This window comes from Gambusia affinis, linkage group LG05, assembly GCF_019740435.1.
Source record: "Gambusia affinis linkage group LG05, SWU_Gaff_1.0, whole genome shotgun sequence".
Classification (NCBI taxonomy): Eukaryota; Metazoa; Chordata; class Actinopteri; order Cyprinodontiformes; family Poeciliidae; genus Gambusia; species Gambusia affinis.
This window is the reverse complement of record NC_057872.1, coordinates 28350568-28370143: the sequence shown is the minus strand read 5'-3', so window position 1 is coordinate 28370143 and position 19576 is coordinate 28350568. Positions and strand designations below refer to the sequence as shown.

At 39.2% G+C, this 19576-nt stretch overlaps 1 protein-coding gene across 2 annotated transcripts in view; it reads left to right on the top strand.

The window, feature by feature from the left end:
• The first annotated feature begins 3962 nt into the window (after positions 1 to 3962).
• The window catches only part of erfl3 (Ets2 repressor factor like 3), a 61716-nt gene continuing 46102 nt past the window's right edge, over positions 3963 to 19576 (top strand). The window contains exon 1 of one of the 2 annotated variants that reach the window (XM_044116999.1): positions 3963 to 4801. In XM_044116999.1, coding sequence (XP_043972934.1) covers positions 4780 to 4801 — 22 coding nt within the window. In that variant the 5' untranslated portion in view covers positions 3963 to 4779. The remainder of the gene's footprint in view (positions 4802 to 19576) is intronic. The other variant, XM_044116998.1, reaches the window with a different exon arrangement.

Genomic DNA, 19576 nt, shown 5'->3' with positions numbered 1-19576 from the left:
CGTTGATCCATAATGTCACATCACATTCACTCATTGCATCAGAAGATTTTTGAGTGATTGTATTTTTGGTTTTAGGGATTTATGTCCAAGTGAGAGAAGCACCCTTTGGATGAAGTCAAAGGTGTACTTCAGTTGTTGAGGGTACTCCAAATTCAGAGAATAAATAAGTCCAAAGAGCAAGCACATGGCATGTGGAAGATTCCCAAGATCATTCATGACAAGACTTCCTTCTAAAATGATGGCAGTACTTGAAGACTGGAGGTGCAGTGAGTCAGTGGAGGCCTGCCTGTCCTCAGGAATGATGGTCAGGATCCCAATGGGGGTGTGAGACACGTCTGGGTCTTAGTCCTAACAACAATAGAAGCAACACCACAATTACATATCAACATAACACTTCTTTAGGGTGACCAGACGTCCTCTTTTTCCCAGACATGTCCTACTTTTCAGACCTAAAAAAATGTCCGGGGGGAATTTAAAAATCGTCCAGGATTTTGGTCAACTGCCTCAAAACACATTACATAGCTTACAGTGCATTGTGATTACATTGCCACTCCGTTCCACTACTCCATTCCAGGTTTCTTTGTATGGCAAGAAATCGGCCATGTACACACATGTGCTGCCGATTCTTGCTACCATGGTTCTACCCCCACCCCCGTTGGCGCATGTGTGTCCGCCGATTCTATCCCCCCGCCAACAAAAAAAGAAGTGTCCTCCTTTTCAGAAACCCAAATCTGGTGACCCTACACTTCTTCATCATGGCTGCTTCTCCTACAGTTTACAGCTGTCCTACCTATGGCAGTCTACTCATCATAAGCCTTCTATAACAGTACAGCGGCTTTTTTAACCCGCCAACATCTTTATCCTTTTTTCCTTTTTTTTGTTTTGCGCCCCGGACAGCTTTTTTGCTCTGCCGCTCCATCTTGTTGCCACTAAATAAACATGATATTTTCGACTAACGTTAGTCCCAGGCATCGCTAAATCATTACACATAAAGTTAACCTCAAAACCTGGACTTGCGGATGAATTATATGGCCGAGATAACGAATATAAGTTTGCTAAAAAACAGTGGGACTTACCGTGACCAAACGTAGCTGCAGCAACCGCCGTATTGTTGACAGTTTGGCGTGTCTTGCAAACACGTCGTCACTCGTCAGTGTCCAATGCGCATGTGCGTTCAACGAGAGCTGCCGAATGATGCCGAGTTTTTTGCTGGTTATGCAGATGCGTTTTGCTCACTCATAACTCCAAGTTCGGGTTACTTGCTGCTGATGAGTTTGATTACTTGCCTCAGTAGAAAGTTGTCTTTGCTAAGTTTAAGTTAGTATAGTCAACAGAATAAGCTGGAATGAGTTCAGGTCACTTTTCTTTTTGAGTACACTTTACTTTTACATTTTACAGTGTAGGGGCCAATAAATGTATAAGTGAAATGTAGTATAAAGCAGTTTATAAAATGTAATATTAAAAAAAGCTGTTATTGTTTCATTTTAAATTTTTATGCTTTTTATGTACAAAAGCAAATAACATAAAATTAGTGGACTATAACTGATATGCAAGCCAGCATATTAATTTTGACACGCTTTGCTGGTAAATTAATGGAGGAAAAATAAATTGAATTATTATTATTTTATCCTTTCTCAACATCCCATAGTTAAATTGATAAACTGGAAAATGAGGCCACTACAATCTACTGACTGTTCTGAAAAAAGGGCTTCGGAAATGTCCTTTTGGCAAAACAATTTGTTCACCCTGTTGGATGTTTTTTTAAATAAACTGTTTGCACTGTTTTGTTTTTTGTAGCCGTTTCATATCCTGAGATGAAAATGGTACTATAAAAAATATTATTGTTCTTATTAAGCAGTGATTATAGCAAATAATAAAACACTAATAAAGCTATAAATCCCAATGGTAAAGTAGTTTTCTATCCAAATAGTCACTGATGAATCATAGTGGATATTCTTAGACATAGTTTTTTTTTGTTTTTTTTTGTTACAAAATAACTTAGATTTTGAAAGAACATGCAGGCAAGTGTTGAAGTTGAAAACATACAGCTGCTAAACCTTGATTTGGAAAATAATCCAAAGTGCTTCATTAAAAGGCAACAAGTCTTTTTCTCCTGTTTCCTGAGGATATTCACCTGTTTTCCAAAAGGTTGAGATGACTGCTCACTGGCCATGGCTCCCAAAGTGCAAATGAGTTGATCCAAGGTATTTACTGAGGAGCTTCAGAAATGCATATTTTAATATTTTGCTGCCACAATGGATACATGGAGAAGGACTGGCAAAATATTCAGTGTCTTTCCACATATCTAAAGCTATGTCTGAATGGTAACATAAAAATTTTTGGGCTTAGTTAAAACATAAATAAATGTTAAGGACATAAGACTTGATGCATAAATGGGGACAGTCTTGTATTTTATTTATTTTCTAATGGATTCGTAAACGCATCCTCCATCAAAAACCATTGAGTATATGTAATTTTATGTCTGTAAGTATAAAAAATTAAATTAATATAAATCATTATCAGTCAGTTAAAATCTATGCATATTTGATTTTTATATTGATTCTTAAATCCAACATATCTCTCTATGTTCCAGTACAACTTATGTTGCACACTGAATTCGTCCACTTACGGACAAATACAGTACTTTCTATTCTATTCTATTCTATTCTATTCTATTCTATTCTATTCTATTCTATTCTATTCTATTCTATTCTAGTCTTTTCTATTGTATTCTGTTAAGTTGAATGTACCACGAGTATTGGTGCATCTTATCAATTAATGCCTATACATGTGACACTTTAATAATTACTACATGTTTTATGCAGTAGTGCATCAACTCATAAATTATTATTAGACTTCTGGCTAGAATAGTTTTGTCAGAAGCATTGACCTTCCAAAATAAAACTGATTCAAAAGACATGAGACTGGACAAAAATATAAAAATATGTGCAAATTCTAGTATTTGAAGACTGAAATGAAAAGATGATACAAATAGATAATTACAAAATGACAAATTTTATGCAGAATAAAAACATTTTTCTTAATCAATTTTTTCCCAGTATAAAATCTATACTGCTGTACGTAGTGTGTCAATATGCTAGAAGAGGGTAAAGTACTTCCAGTGAGACTGTAAGATGTTTACTGTATGTTGTTGATCTCCAAAAGGCACAACAGGCTCAGTAGGTAGTCAATAATAGTAGAAAAACAACACCTATGTACAAAAAATAAATCTAAGTTTAACATAAACTATGTTTATGTTTCACATAGAGCGAGAGCGAGGTGTAGGTTTCTGTCTATGTCTGGTAAATTTCAGGTTAAAACGTATCTGTTCTTCATTTAGTGAAGTTATTCACAGAGTATCCAGAAATTTTACTCAAGTAAGAATAGTTATGTTTCATAATTATATAACTAAGTAAAAGCAAAAAGTATGGCGTAGTAAAATTACTCCTATTTTTTTTTCCCACCAAAATATTATTCAGGTAAATGTAATTGACTGCATGTAACTGATTACTACCCACCTGTGGTGGCTGGAAGGCTTACTGAAAGTGGGTCCCAAATGAAACTCTGCTTTGGCCTTCATTTTGGCTTTGGTTGGCCCTGCAATGGATTGATATCCAACAGGTTTTTACTGTGAAACTTGTTTTTTTCTTGGAGGCAAAGCAGATGAATGAAGCTTTAATGCATAATCTACACATGCAAACAAACAGAAAGGACAAACCTTCTGCCAAAACATACATTTTAATGTGAAAGGAAGTGAATTTCTAACACAGAACTTCAAAAGTTGACAGCAACGGCGCGTTTAAGCGCTCTGATTTCAGTATTAATCACCACCTGACGCTGTCATGTAATTTAACAAGTGTAATTATGCTGATATGAAAAGGTCTAATTATCTCAGACTGACGCAAAAGACCACAGGGAGTCAGGCCGCTCTTGCGCCTCTCCTCCATTCGCAGCATTCGGATATGATGTCAGCACGGCAGCTCTCTGCGACAGTCTCCTTGGCAACGCGGCGTGCGGCTGTGACGCCAGTGCGGGCCCCCGGCTCGTGGTGAGTGGGCGTGACTCCCGACTTTAGCCCCCTCCCTCCTGTCTCCTCGTCAGTGTGGGCGGGCCCCAGTCAGGAGAGAGCGAGCGAAACACGACACCCCCGAGGAACCGAGCGAGGCGTGGGGGGGAGGAGAGCAGCGCGGAGTGGAGTGGTGTGAGAGTGAGTGGAGCACTAAAAAGTCTGCGAAGAAACACAGGTTTGCTTTCTAACCTTCGGTTCTGACACACAAGTAGTAGAGCCTTGAAGCCGGACTGTGAGAAAGATGCGACCGGGACGGAGTAAGCAGCTACCGGACAGTTAGCCAAACTACTTGAAGAGGAGGAGACGGAGTGAAAGGCTTTTCGGTTGCCTCTCGAATCAGGACGGTTGGTTGTTTCCCCGAAGCGAGTTGAGCAGATTGAAACGCTCCCAGTTGCTCCAGGACCAGCAGCGAGGACCCACAAACGTACATATTTTTGCTTCTTTTTTTTTTTTTGGTCTAAGCGGAGGAGGACTTTTCGGTTTTATTGATCCGGGGAAACCGACGGAGTAAGAGCGGAGCGGCTGTAACGAGGACAGAGCCACTGAAGCGGTAGCTCCCGAAAGAAGAAGAAAAAGTTTTCAGCGTGTCTTTACCAAGTTTTCCAGACTGGAAACCGGAGCGGGAAGAGGCGAGAGAGACTGACTTTTTCTTCCACAAGCAACTTTTGTGGAGTTCCTCCAGTCTAGCTTTCCAGTTCAGCTGAAGCAGAATGAAAACACCTGGAGATACTGGTGAGTTGGCTATGATTGTTGCCTACCATTGTCTTTATTGTTTACTTACTCAGCAGGGCTGGCAGTGTGTGATAACTAACTTGTATCATCGATTTAACAAAAAGGGGGGGAAAAAACATGAAGACCTGTTGATTAGAGCTGCTCTCACGTGTGCAGCGGCGGCTTGATAAGCAGGTAAAAATCTGGTGCAGGTTTGGCACTGTACTCCGGTCTGAGAGGAAGTGGTTATACTACTGTACAGTTTTTTAAGCGACATGCTACCGTGTCGCCGTGACAACCTTATTTTACCTTCCGCCAGCTTTCAGAGACGTGGCTGGAAAAAAAAAAGAAAAATCCTAGAAACACCAGATTCCTCCTGCTGCTGCAGCGGCGCTTAGAGGTGGACGGATCCAGGCAGGTATAGGAAGTAAGTCAGCTTACTTTTTGTCAGGTACTTGGCCTGTCAGTGAGCTGAAGTCAGGAGGGGGAGATTCCCAGCAGTCAGCTGAGGACTCTGCGTCTGTAATTCCCGAAATGCTTGCATAAGTTTGTTCTTGCTTCTCTCTATCTTAAGGTCAGTGTAAAATTTCTCCAGAAAGGAGGAAGTGGAAGTACTGTCATGTGTCATCTATTAAGTTTGCTGTTTTCTTTTTTGGTTTTTGGTTTTTGCAGTGGCAGACATAATTTATCATCTACTTTTAATCGCAAGAAACTTTTGAATATATGTTGGTACAATTTTCAAAACATAAAATTAATCTAAAAGATTATTTTATGTGGAAAAATATTAAATTTATGTTTGTTAGTAGTTATAATCCATCTTAACCACTAAATTGATTTCTAATAATAGCTATGTATGTTGGCAAAGCTTCAAGACTTATAGTACAATCATGTGGTCTAATTTAAAAATTGTAAAAGCTATAGTAGTTTAAAATTTCAAAATTCTGGGGAAATTTATGTGGGAAAACCATAAAAGTTTCATACCTAAAACAGAATATTCACTGTAAAAGTGAGCATAATTTTGACATTGTTTCAGATATTGTTATGGCATTTTGAATGGATGTTCTTCAATAAATCTACTTTTTAATATGAACCAGTTAACACACATCTAATAGTTGGTGCTTAAGCAAAGCCTCATCTCAACTAATAAATCTAAAAGACCTTTGAACGATATCTGAAATAAAGCTCAAATTACGTATGTCACTTGAAATTAAAGAAGTTGCTGCACTTTTATAACAAATATGCAGAGGTTATTTGTGTAAATAAGTTGAAAGGTTATGACAAAAATTGGCATAATTTCTAAAATTCATTTTGGATGTTATGATTAAAGAATATGATCTTTGATGGATTCTCCACATTTACTGGACATCAGAATAAATACCAATCACTAATTTGACTACCTTATTTATCCAGAATGTCATGTTTGTTACTAGAGAAAAGGATACTTTCACCTCCCTTTAATTTTCACACCTTAACTGTCTCTAAACAGCAAACTTTGTCTGCAGTCTTCAGCAACAAGTGAGGGAGAGGAAATTCTACCTTTTACTTTATGCTTAGGTCACACCTGCATTTTCCCTGCACACTCATTACAAGAACTTTAATCTTTATGAGCTAAAATGGTATGAAAAGGTAACTTCACGGTATGCCAGTGTAGTTTATATTTATTCCTACATCGCTGTTTCTGTAGGAGGATCATGACATTTCTTTAAGTACTTCCTAAGAAGCATTCGGCTCAGGATCATATGTGTGTTTGATTGACAATCTGTGCAGGACCCCTTTCCTCCTGGGAGAGCCCCCTTCCTTCCCTGCTCTGCCTCCTCTTGACTCCCTCTGCACCCGGCCTAAGCACATCAGCCCCTCCACATTCCAGCGCACACACACTCACACTCTTCAGTGGCCCCGAGGAGACTGCCGTGACATCCCACTACCATCACTAGCTGCTTTACGACAATAAACTCTGTGTTTTGTGTGGCAACATTTAGCTGGAGGCACTAAAAACGTGTTTGCTTTTGGGGTTTGATGTATGTTGTGGATTTGTTTATTCTAAGTCTTTACTCTTGGTTGCTTTACCATTCAGGTAGTTAACATTTAACTTCATAGTCTGTACCTGTGTGGCTCATTCGGTGATCATGATTGTTACAGTTTTTAAAGAAAGAGATGGTGGACTGCTGTTTACAATGGTTCTAAATAAATATGTGTTGTTGCATTGCTTAGCTTTTAAAGGTAAGAAAACTATCTTGCGGTAAAATTATTTTTATTTCAGATACTTTCTGCAAGGTCTTGAAAAGTCTTTAAAAGTTTTCAGATTTTTTATATTTAGTGTTCCCTTACATTTGTGTTTATTCACTCATTTCTTTTCTTACAATGCACAGGCTCATGCTCCTGTACTCCAATATTGCATTTTTTGCTACTTATATATGTATTTTTTGCACATTTTCGTACATTGTAGAAACATGTATATTTAACAAGGTTTGGTTTGAAAACAGGGGTTTTATTAGTAAGATAGAAGTTGTCTTACTGCAAGAAAGAATTGAAGTTACCAAAACCTCTGTTATCTAACTTCAATAGATAAAGCAGTAAAGTCACAGACTAACATGAGCAAAATTTCAATTTGAGATGACAAATATCAACTTTGCTTAGGTTTTAATGATAAATTAAATATAATCTATTAAACTTTTAGATTGGCTTAAATTATTTATTGGGTTTTATGACCATAATGGTCTTAACAAGATAAAATCCTATAGTGCCATATTTTATTTTCAGCGCTTATTGGTAAACATAGAAAGTCTGGGTCAAAATCTGACCTCTGCAGCACCTTTTAAACAGCAGAAATATTAAAAGTTGTTAATCTGCAGGATTGTCCCTGGTCTGTCTGATCTCCCGCTGTTCCCACATATGCAATCCCAGCACTGTCTCAAACCCATCAGTGTTTTTGGATCATTTAGATTAAGCTGTGTTGTAGGATGTGGATGAGTAGTTTGTGAGATAAAAAAATGTAATCATTCCTTCCTCTGTGGGGATGTTGGATGTGGGATTATGCCTCATATGATAATCTGCTCGCTTTGTTGAGTTTGCTTCCTTTCTGTAAATGGTGTGCTTCCCTTTTACATCTATATTTTACAGATATTGCATTAGCCTGAACAGATAATAGGATTTCTGGTTAGAAAGTGAGTAGATGTGATGAAAACAGACGGAGCAAGGTTTTATCTACATCTGCTGGCGCTGGCAGGTTGGTGCTGGTGTTGCAGTGCTGGAAAGTATCCAATTTAATTTAGGTTTTATATCTAATCACTGCTGTTTACCTGGCTTTTGTTAGTGATTGACGGAGTTTGAGAGATGGGATGTATTTCATCTGTGCTCTCACAAATGTGTCCGCCTATGTTTGTGCCTGAAAGCTGTGCTAATGATTGATTAAGCTCTGGTGATAAAGATTTGGAGAAACACAATTAAAACTCTTATCAGCAACCCACAACAAACACGGCGCCGCTTTGCAACTCCGTTCTTCTCCATCAGACTTGAAGGGTTGCAGTTCTTTTTTCCTCCTCTCTGACGGGACGAGGACATGTGTGTCTTTGTGTGACGGAATTGCACGGTGGGACCCCTAGCTCTAGAGTCGGCCATTGTGTGGGTGTGTGTGGAGTGTGGGACAATGGTGGGAGTGGGGCAGGGCCTGGAACTGATTGTGTGTGGACTTGTGGGGCCAGGGACCTCTCATTGTGGTAATAATGGTGCAGAGTAGCTCATAGTTTGATGGTGCTTTTGACACATGAAGAGACCCCACTTCTGCATGTGTGTTAAATGAGGGAGAGTGGGTGTGAGAGAGCAGGAGCGAGCGTGGAAAAAGTGGAGCAAATCTGAACATCCAAGCGTACTTTTCAACAAGTGTTGGGAGAGAAAAAAAAAGTGCTTTTAATGATTTTTGTTGTTCACTTCTCCCTGCTTCCTGAGAGTGATTGATGTGCCTCAGAGCTGTATTACCATTTATTTTTATAGACGCACAGAACACGCAGCAGACAAATGTAAAATATCACGTTTTCCTTGTGTGTTTCCGTGTGTGATTGCAAGCATATGGGTTTCAATCTCAACAACGGCTGTGATGATAAGCACAGTGATTAGCTTTATCTGGGAAAACTCCCTTGCAGCGCTGACCACAGCAAAAGCCTGCATTTCTTCCTGTCTCAGTTCAGTTTTACAACCAGGTTTGTGTTACGGGTTTATATGTCCTGCTGCGATCAAGCTCAGCCAAAACGCCTAAAAGCCTGAAACTGATAGTGTGCCGCAGCAGAACTGGTTGTCCTCCAAAGCCTTCTTGATTGCTTGTTTCAGGAAACCAGCTGTTGAGCTAGTATTGCTGAGAAATATGTGCACGAATCCAAAGAAGCCCCTTGTGTTGTTTTTTTTTTTTTTTGTGAACCCCACAAAAAGTTGGGAAGAGTTTCACCTCGAGAGACTGGTGAACCAGATTTAGCCACTGGCTAACCTCCATCTGCAGCTCTTAACTTAGCTTTTTCTTTTTTCAAAAACTGAATCTTTTTTGTAATAGTCAGAAGTAGAACATCCAATAGAAGCATAGAAGTGTCATCTGCAAGGTTTACCAACATTTTTAAAAGTTAGTTTCAAACCACAGAAAATGTCCATATTACCTTTGCTCATGTATACCAAGAGAATCTCATTCCAGCCCATACCTACTGCTGTGCTTTTCCGGTTGCAAAAATTCATCATTAAAGTTTAGATGCGTTCCTCTATGATGCTAAGTTGACAAATGACTTCTGGTTAGAAGGCGGCCTCAATTGTGGAAATGTCTGCATTTAGCGAGGAATGTGACCAAAGGGAACAATGTGCCCAGCCAGTCGTCACTAATGGACCTCTGCACCATTAGTCCAGCATCGCCCTTGACCACAGAGACCACAGCCAGCAAGGCCTGGATGCTTGTGACTGCTCTCGACCCTCTCTTCTCTTGTGTGTCAACTTCTTCAAGCTAAACTTTTTTTTTAGCCTTGTTTCATTAGTTGCACAATTATGAAGGTTAATACTACATAGTTTCACTTCTTTTTATCGCAGTAAGCCGTGTGCATGTCTTCGATGTGAGTCAAATCCAGTTGTGCTGCAATAACATTGGTTGTAGGCAGCATGACCCACATCAATCTTTATTGGTTATTGTTCAGGCGGGCAGGGTGTGCATGTGTGAACGGGACAGAGTATTGACAGATGACTGAAGCACTCTTGAAGAACAGATTTGTGGCTCCACATACAGAAGACACACACACTCACGCACAGGCTGCAGCTTTTTTATTTGAATTCTTGGACCTCCCACATTCCTGCTCAGAAGGTTAATAGTTGCCGGCTGTGTTGCATTACACATGAGGAGGTGGAGTGGGGGAACACAACAGTTACTATCTATTCCTTACTAAAGCATGCATTCTTGCAGACTTTGTCGACTGAATCTGATTATATGATGAAATTTGTTTATTTAAAGAAGCTCATACTGTGTATGCACACACACATACACACACACACGAGGCTCTCTTTTCAAATGAGTATCAAAATTCATGTTGAGAATGCCTGGTTTGACCTGCTCTGTTCAGCAGCTGTCTGCGCATGCATGCGCGTTCGTAACGTAATGAGGGGACTTTACACAACTGCACCGCTCATTCTTCACCAGAGGTGACTGAAAGGCATGCAGTCGTGAAACAATATGTAGAGTGTATGTTTCTACGTGGGCAGCTCTATAAAGGTAACAGAGCTTTGTATGTCCGTGTCTGTGGGTGTATGTAACAGCCTCTCGGTGACGGCGGCGCCAATGAAACCGATCCCAGGCTGATGACATGCACGCACACACACATCCACGCCTGATGATCAGGTAACTCTATGCCTCTGATCCCCCTAGATGAGAGGTTTTATTTTGGATCAGAACAAAGCAATGCCCTTTAGGTTAGAGCTTGGACTGTCACCTTGCTACTGGTTAGAATATAATCAGGGTGTAAGCTGTCAAGACTGTGGGAGCACTTGGGGTTCGCCATTCAAGTGTGAAGCCAACTCTTAGCTGGTCCAGCAAACCCACAAATACAGAGACTAATTTCTTTTATCTGTCTCTTCCTGGTGCTATCCTTAGTCCCATATTTTCCAGCCTATAGTTGTAGTTTTTTTTATAGATTAGCAGTTCCTGCAACTTATATATGTTTCTCTCCTCTTCATGATGCATTTTTTGATTGATGCATTCATTTTGATGTAGTTCATTTATGCTGATGGACATGAATTAGGAATTAAAAGTTTGGAAAGCTAAACGCAGGCTAAAACGAAGATGGAATGACTCCACAGTTGGGTGCTTAAACATGCTGTAAGGCTTATGAACGACGCATTTGACAATTTATTAATGAATGTGAATTATGCTCCAGAGCAGCCTACATGTTTCTTTCCACTTATTGACACATTTTTTGACTTGTGCTGCTTTTGTTCCAGAGCTACTTGTAGTCCAGAAAATACTGTATTTTGTATTTTTCCATTAGGCTCAGGTGTTGCACACATTTTGTGATGTTGCACTTCAAATCTTCTTGTATTGGATTTGTATTTATCTCAGTCTCTCTGACCAGTTTCCCTGTTTCTGCTGAAGAAAAGCATCTCCAAAGCATGATGCTACCACCACTATGTTTCACCATGGAAACAGTTTTTTCTGGGTGATAGGTGTTTTATCCCAAGCATAGTTAGTTGCATTCAGTTTTTGCCTTTTCTGAGCAGAGCTCCTTCTTTTGCACGTTTTGTTTTGTGAGGAAACACCGTGAGCATTACATTTCTTTCAAACACTAAGGATTCATGCAGTGCACGGCTCATCATAGTCGTAGAGTTACTATGGATCTCTTGGCTGCTATTTAGATTAATTCTTTCCAGCTTCTTGTTTTTTCCTAACCCGACTTTGATTTAAAATTGTCCATAACTTTATCTCTGGCCTGCCTGTCTGGTATGTTCTTTGTTCTTCATGATGCTGTTTGTTCCCTAATTTTCTCTAATAAACCTCTGATGCCTTCACAAAATGTCTGTATTTATATGAGGTTAAATTACTCACAGGTGGCCTCTATTTACTAGTTTGGGAACTTCTGAAGGAAACTGCACTAGATTTTAATTATGGCTATTAGAATTAAAAGGGGCTAAGTACAAATGCACCCCATACTTTTAAGATTTTATATAGAAAAAGGTGCTACTTTGTTTTTGTCTATCACATAAAATCCCCATTAAAATCCATGAAAGTTGGAGGTAGTTAAGCAACATGAGTAACACCTGAACAGGGATGCGTATGTTGTAATCTATACTTCTAATCTTTTGGGATTAACCCTAATGCCTGTTGTCATGCTGAAGACGCCGTTAGAGATGTGTACATTTTGGCTCCTACTGTGCAAAACAAAAATATACATATTTATGATTTTTTAGGAATATTTTAAGCCTGTGGAGTAATGGACGTTTTCTCGCTCAGACTGTACTGGAAGCTGTCCTTTCTCTCCGTGTCCCAGGCTGTCTGATGTAGAGAGGTGGCGAGTGGAGCTCCTAACCCCGCTCTAACCCCTCATGTCCAGTGCAGGCAGCGGACACTCCCTAGAAAAAGGCAGCAGTGTTCGAATAGTTCCTCTGGCTATTTTTATCTGGGAATCTGCCTCTGTGTTGGACCCAGAGAGTTAGGGTGGAGGGCAAATATCTAATCTAATTCTGGATGATGGGAAGTCACCAAAAGGACTTCTGTGCCACTTGCAGTGTCGATATTTGGTGTGTGTGTGTCTGTGGTTGGCTGCCGGGTCTTGAAATGCTGTCTGGCGCCAAGTTAAACTTTCTCCCTAGTCGCCTCCCGCCCCCCCCTCCCCTCTCCCCCCCCCCCGCCCCCCCGCCCCTCTTCCCCCCCCCCCCCTCTTGTCCTCGCTCTCCTCTTCCCTTCACCCCATGTAAGGAATGCAAGATCACGTTTTGAGTTTTTGTTTCAACCAGTCGTTGCTCTTCCTTTCTCTGCATGTCTTTCAAAACGATCGTCTTTGTCTTTGCCTATTTTCTCTTTGCGTCACTGTTTAAAGCTGCTCTTTCTTTCTTTTTTTAATTTTCTCTTTTATTCAAGTAATTTTATGTAATGAAGAAAAGCATGAGCTCTCCACTGAGAAGTTATGTTGGAGGTTAAGTTTTTCATTGTGGAAACAAATTCTCCTCAAATGGTCTTAATGTGGCTGTTAAAGTTGCAGACGTGTAGACATTTAATATCCGCTACCATTGCTGCAGCTTGACTTGAATACCTAAACTGCTCTGATGTCGTTACTTCCCCCAAACTCATAGAACACATTATCTGTGTCGTCAGATACAAGAACTGTTATTGACAACTTCATAAATACCCGAAGTACCTCTCCAATAGTTGTACTGTTTGCAGGTGTTTACAAAGAGAAGCCACATAATTGCTTACCTAATGACACCCTGTCCAGCTGCAGTAGCAAGTTTAGAGTGAGGAGATAACTAGAGTTAAGCTGAGAGAGGACATCCTCTGTTATGTATCCACCATGAGTGCCTAATCTAATTTGAGATTTCTGGACAAGTCTATATGCAGACACTGTCTGTTGGATTTAGAAGCACAAACCCACTGTCTCAGACAAAATTAGACCAATCACGGCTAATCTGTCTCTTGCAGCAATCAAAGGCCTGTTGCTGAATGCTGCTCTTTAGCAAGACTTGTGACTCTTCAGCCAGATAGGGCCCTTCTTGCAAGATTTGTGAGTGTGAGTGTGTGTGTGTGTGTGTGGAGAAAGTGAGTGTGTTTCTGTGTCTGACTCTTGTTTGTCTGCTTGCAGATGCACAAGTCCCTGCAGGGGAGTGAAACCTTTTTATGTATCAATTGACCCTCCTGTCCCACTGTCCTCTCCTCCCTCTTGCTATCATTTCTGTCACCAATCTATGAACTAAAACCCCAGTGGCAGCTCCTATTCCATTAGCCTGCTCCTCCTCTTCCCTTGAGTCCTGCTTTATGTCACCCTTGCCCCATCCCTCACTTATCTTTTTGTTGCAACCCAAAATACCTTTACAAGTAAATGGTTTAGAGTTGGTATAAAAGTAGGCATTTTGCCTTGCATGGGTTTGTCTGAAAGCTAAAAGTTGATGATAATAGCATGGGTTTAAATTATTTGAAAAAGGAACTTTAGAGTCTATTATTTCAGTCTGCCTTCTTCTTGTCTCCTCTGACTTTTAAATGTTCTTGGGGATCCAGGTGTGTTTTTTTCTGTGCTCATATCTTTTCCTGGGTGTCTTTTCTGGATGACGACTTAAGAGAATCTGAATAATGCATTCGATCATTGGAAAGGTATTTATAGGAAAGCACAGTGATTAAATTTTAATAGGAAAGATGGCCATCAACGCAGGACACCATATAGCAAATATCCCTCTCCTCCCATACACATCAAATCATCTATGTGTTCCTAAGTGAGTTTGTTTGCCTGTTTTGTATGTTTTCACCACTTTGAGCTCTGTTTTTTAGTTTCTCGACGTAAACATGAGCTCTTTTAGGATAACCGTGTTGTTTGGTGATTTGATGTTCAGCTAAATAATTCATGCCAGAAAACTGTTACACTCGCTCAAGGACAGGGACTTGGAGGACATGTCTGTAGTTCTTTGTGCAGAAGTTTACTTCCTTTCTCCTTTCATTGATCCTGTTCTGCAACATGATTTGCAAAAAGGGATCTACATCATTTATATTACAGTAGGCCAGCAGTTGGGTTCTAAACAACGCAGTGAAAAAAGAAACATTAGAAATATCTATATTTTTTTTAAGAAAAGTTTTTTTATACTTAAAACATGAGACTAAAAATGATGTTTGAATCATATTGCATTTTAATCAATAAAGTTATTGATTAAAATTGTTTTTTTTCTAGCATTTTCTTTTTTATACATATTTCTATTACTAACGTAAGTAGCTACGACACAACGGGATATTTGTTTTCATTCCATTACTTGATTAATCGTCAGAATAATCAGTAGATTATTCAACCACTAAAATAATAGTTTACAACAGCTATATCCTTTGTTTAATGGTTGCTATGGAGACGGTAGCTCAGGTAACCTCCTGTAACAACCAAGGCATGCTCCAACAGCGAGTTTTTGAGATGTCAGTGCAGAGAGATAAATATGGGCCAAGTGGTTTTGTTTCAGGTTTGACCCAGCCAAGTGGCTCTGTGTTGCATTGTGATTAATAACTAGAAAGTTCTAGAAACACTGATCAATTAAAATGTAGATTTAAAAATGTGCATCATGTTAAATAACTCCACCACTAGTGGGTTTTTTTTTTGGGTTGGAGGGTGAGGAATAACTATTATTTCCAAACACAGGAAGTGTTTTCTCTTAGAATAGATGCTCCTAAATTGGAAGTTGTATTTTTCAGAAATTTGTTTACTGAGGATATTCTACTTCTTTAATTTACTTCAAGGTTATTTACACATTTCTACCAAGTGTGTACGGTATATAAATGTGTCCGGCTCTGTGTTGTAATTAAACCATAATGTTTCTGTTTTATCATAAAATGTCACTCTGAAGGTAAAAACCTGATTTTCTTGATGATGTAACTGGTGGTGTTTTGTACCGATTAAAATTTTTGAAGGATGATTCATACCTCGACACTAATGAGTCTCAGGTTCAATTAAGGAAATGGCCCAAAAAAAAAGAGAATATTTTCAGCTTATGGTTAAGCAGCTTCACCAGCCCCCTGCTGTCTGTGTGCTGTGCCCCTGTGCAGTACAGTAGGCCTGGCTTCGGTCACAATAGTTTTATCCATGTCCATTTTTAGCATCAGCCGTGGCCCAGTGAAATTACGTAAGAGTCAGGCAGCTGAATCTGGGTGGGTGCACGCACAGATAACCCTGCCGTACAAATGCACGCAGTCATTGTTGTTTTAGGAGATTAAAGCTTTTGAGAACAGGGAGCTAGATCCCCTGACCAGTCACAGGGTGAGAGGGGAAAATGAAAGCAGGGAAGAATTATAGGAAGGCATGCAACAGGGGGGATTTTCAAAGCCTCAAGGCAAGGAGGGTGAGGCAATGAGTTAAACTGGGGAAACCACACGTTTTTTTGGTGGGAGAGAAATGGGCACAGCTTGGTTGGGCTTAGATCTGGGTGAGAAACTGCTGGGAGAGGAGCCGTCCAGCTGCAGTAAGCAGGTGTGTACAGATAACTAAAGCAGCGCTTGTGCAACGGCTTCATTTAAGAGATTAAAACTTTAATCTCTAACAGCACATTATGTATTGTGGTTGCCGAAAACCAGATTTTATTTGCACATTTTCTTTGATTTAATGTGTACCGTCTGGTTTTCAGCTCCTAGCATGTGCAATTGTAGTAAACAGTCTTATTTTGCGTACATGTTTCCATGGAAGCACGACCTCAGACCCTGCCAATAGTTGCCAATCAAAATATCACACCCTTACCTCCAGACTGCAGAAGAGGAGCAGGAAATGAATTAGGAGAGCTGTAACCATTATTTAATAGAATGACTTTGCTATCATATAAAATAGCAAAAGCAAGCGTTAGCATCATCCCTCTGCGTTTGTGTGGGTGTTGTTTGCTGGATTAATGTTTGTCTGAGCAAACAATTAGCCACAATCTGGAGGAAGATGCTCCCTTTGCTTTCTGAAAACAGGCAGAAGAACTAAGTAAGACTGGAAACAAGCGATTAGTGATGCTGCATGTTGGACTTCCTTCCCATGTTTTATTATTCTGTGCCTACATCGCTAATAGTTATGGTGTTCCAATTATCTTTGTGGAGCATGACTTATTAACCTTTTAAAAGCTGTTTTTCACTGGCACCATTGAAAATGGAAAGGTAGGAGCTCTAAAATATGTTTAATTTTTTTAAATACTTATACACGCTAGCAGGCAGGTCAGTATAAAGATTGGTACAATTTAAATTCTACAGTCTTTACGTTTGCATGATGTACTAAAAGTTTATTGTTGTAATATTGCACAAAATCAGTATGTCGTAAAGAACCGTAATAAGCTCTAATAATCGGCCCTGATTTTCTTAATTTTGGTTGATCAGCCGATACTTGCATGTGAAACTGATCTTATCCACCAATTTTATCTGAAAATCAGCCGCTGTCTCCTTCTGCTCTGTGTGAGAGAGAGCTGACAGACAGACAGACACGCCTACCAGGTCAAGTCTAAACGTTTCATTGTATATGAGAGAGTAACCTCATGTTCAATTAAAATAGGTTTGTATTGTTTAATGGGTATTGTTCTGTGTTTTTCAATAAAATAAGATTGTGTCATTGAAGGTGTATCACAACCTTATAACACCTGGCAGTCTCGGTTCTTAAAAAAAATTGCGTTGGTCAAAATAGGGATTTTTTTTTAAAGATGGTGATCGGCCAGAGAACTGCAACCTGGTGATGAGTGTTGGCTCATTATTTAAGTACCATACATTCGGAACATATGCCTGCAATATATTTGGAAAAACTTCCTTTTTATGCAGCATTAAAAGTTTTAGGTTGACATTTTGGAGGAGGAAATTGGAATCAAACCTACAACTTTTAGATTGTAGGAAGTAAATTTGCTGTGGAACTGCAGTTTTAGACGTATGCCACTGTGTTGGGACTGAAAACTTGTTATAAAAATACGAGAATCACTGCTCTGTGCCTCTTGGTATTTTACAAGTCATTCTTTGAGTCAGTGTATACTTAAGGAGGCATGTGTTTGCATGTTTCCTCAATTACCTAATATGCAAAAGCTCACTCAGAGTAATGCTGATCTTGTTCAAATTTACAAAGATTTTATGCTCTTATCATGTGTTTAAAAGTAAAGGCAATTCATATAGTGTAAACACATATTTTAATTCTAATTTATCTTAATATCAATGGAGCATGGAGTTTCAACAAAGAATCCCCCTGATACCTTATAACTTGAGCTGTCTGGATCCCATATAAAGCTTGTATCTAACGTGTGTATTCAGTTCATGTAAGTGAGTAATGCATTGTATTTTCATACAGATGTACCCACATGCATACCCAGCACACAAAGGCAAACTGTGAGGTAGCGCCTCATGTTATGAGTTTCGCCAAGCGGAGGTAATTGGTATGGGTACACTGGGCTCTTACATAACACCATCCAAGCAGTGCAGCGACAGAGAGGGGAGAAAGTTCACTGCTTTCGCAGTCTTTGTCACTCAGTCTTTTATCTCAGTGATCTTTCTTCCTTCCCCACTGCTCATTCATTTCTCTTTTTAACTTCCTTCCTCTTTGTCGGTTCTTTTTCTTTCTCCGATGGCACATATGGATAAAAAAAATTCAGTTTAATATCATTTCTTTTATTTTTTGCTTTTCTGTATAAAGTCTACAGCACATAAAAACGAATTTGTGGTTTATATCAACAATTAAACCTAAAAAGTATTGTCCTGTAAGAAAACTGTGCTGCCTGTTTCTTGGTAGAGATTGTTGTTTTGACTCAAATAGAAAACAAAGGGTTTAAATGCTTATCCACATCTAAGCATGTTCTCTAACTTTTATTAAATTTTTTTCAAAAGTCAAAGTGTAAAAGACAGCATGGTGCTTGATGATGCATTTACAAATATAAAAATGTAGGAACATTTAGCCTTACAATTACTGAGTAGTTGAGGCAAAATTAGTCAAATTTAATTAGTGGTGCATTACTAGTCCTAGGGCTGATTTATATAACCACTTTTGTCTCGTTATTTGAAGCTCTTGAACAAATTGTTTAGTGTTTTAAAGTTCCCGGTTATCTGCGTTAAGCTGTTTAATAAATGTAAGATGTTCCCATTAATGATGTTCCTGTTAACTGAGGAGCACACTTTGTGTGACATTCAAGTCATTATTCTAAAACCCGGTCTTTGTTTGCTTGCTCTCTGTACCTGGCAACAGCAATTAAATAAGGCCTCAGACAAGAAGAAATTATGAATTAATTTAGTACTTCCTCACTGAATGATGAGCTGTTTGCTAATTCAAGATTTCTGTTTCAATTATTTCTCGTGTTCTTCTTGTAAAATGAAGCTAATCGGATTAAAATTTTTTATTTGAAGCTCACCACTCCTAAAATCAGATGGGAAAAGACTCACTGATCGCTTTCTTAGGTACACGTATCTTTGCTTTCAGTCTTTGTAGCATAGATAAAAGAAAACATTGGGGACATTTCTCAGAAGGTTTGGTTCATATCGGCAATTCTACTTATGTTTACTACGTCGGTAATTATTTATTTCCAAGTCAATTCTGCCTGTATGGGCAAAAAAAGTGAGCCTGGAGTACTGCTATGCAAAACACGATGCTGTTGAACCTTTGGGTGCACCTCACTTTTGTACTGTTGCACCTAAGAAGAAAATCTAGTCTGTCGTCTTGAGCCGGCCTGCAGCAGACTGTTGGTAATGCACCTCAGATTAGAAGAGCATTTGCAACACTAAGACCTGTTTTATTGATATCAAAACATTAACTATCACCAAATAATTCATCATGTTTGAAATGGAGCTTTGTTGGGGTTTTTAAGGCAAAGTGAGACAGCTTGCTTAACCCACTGGGTCAGCTCAGTGCAGCTTTACAAATTGATTCAATGTAATAATGCTTAGTTTTTGCCTAAATTTTGACAGTTTGGCTCATTTGAGTATTTTTATTTAATTAACTTGGTTGGAGCAGAAATTATTTTTGCTTCTCAGTCTCAAACGCTCCCTGTTTCTCAGCAGGAGTTGTTGACCACTGCCTTCTGCAGGTAAGACACTGACAGCTTCAAAGTACTTAGGATAACCCTGTTTACAAAAAAAGAATCCCTTTAAGCTGATATAGTCTGTTCTATAAGTCAAGC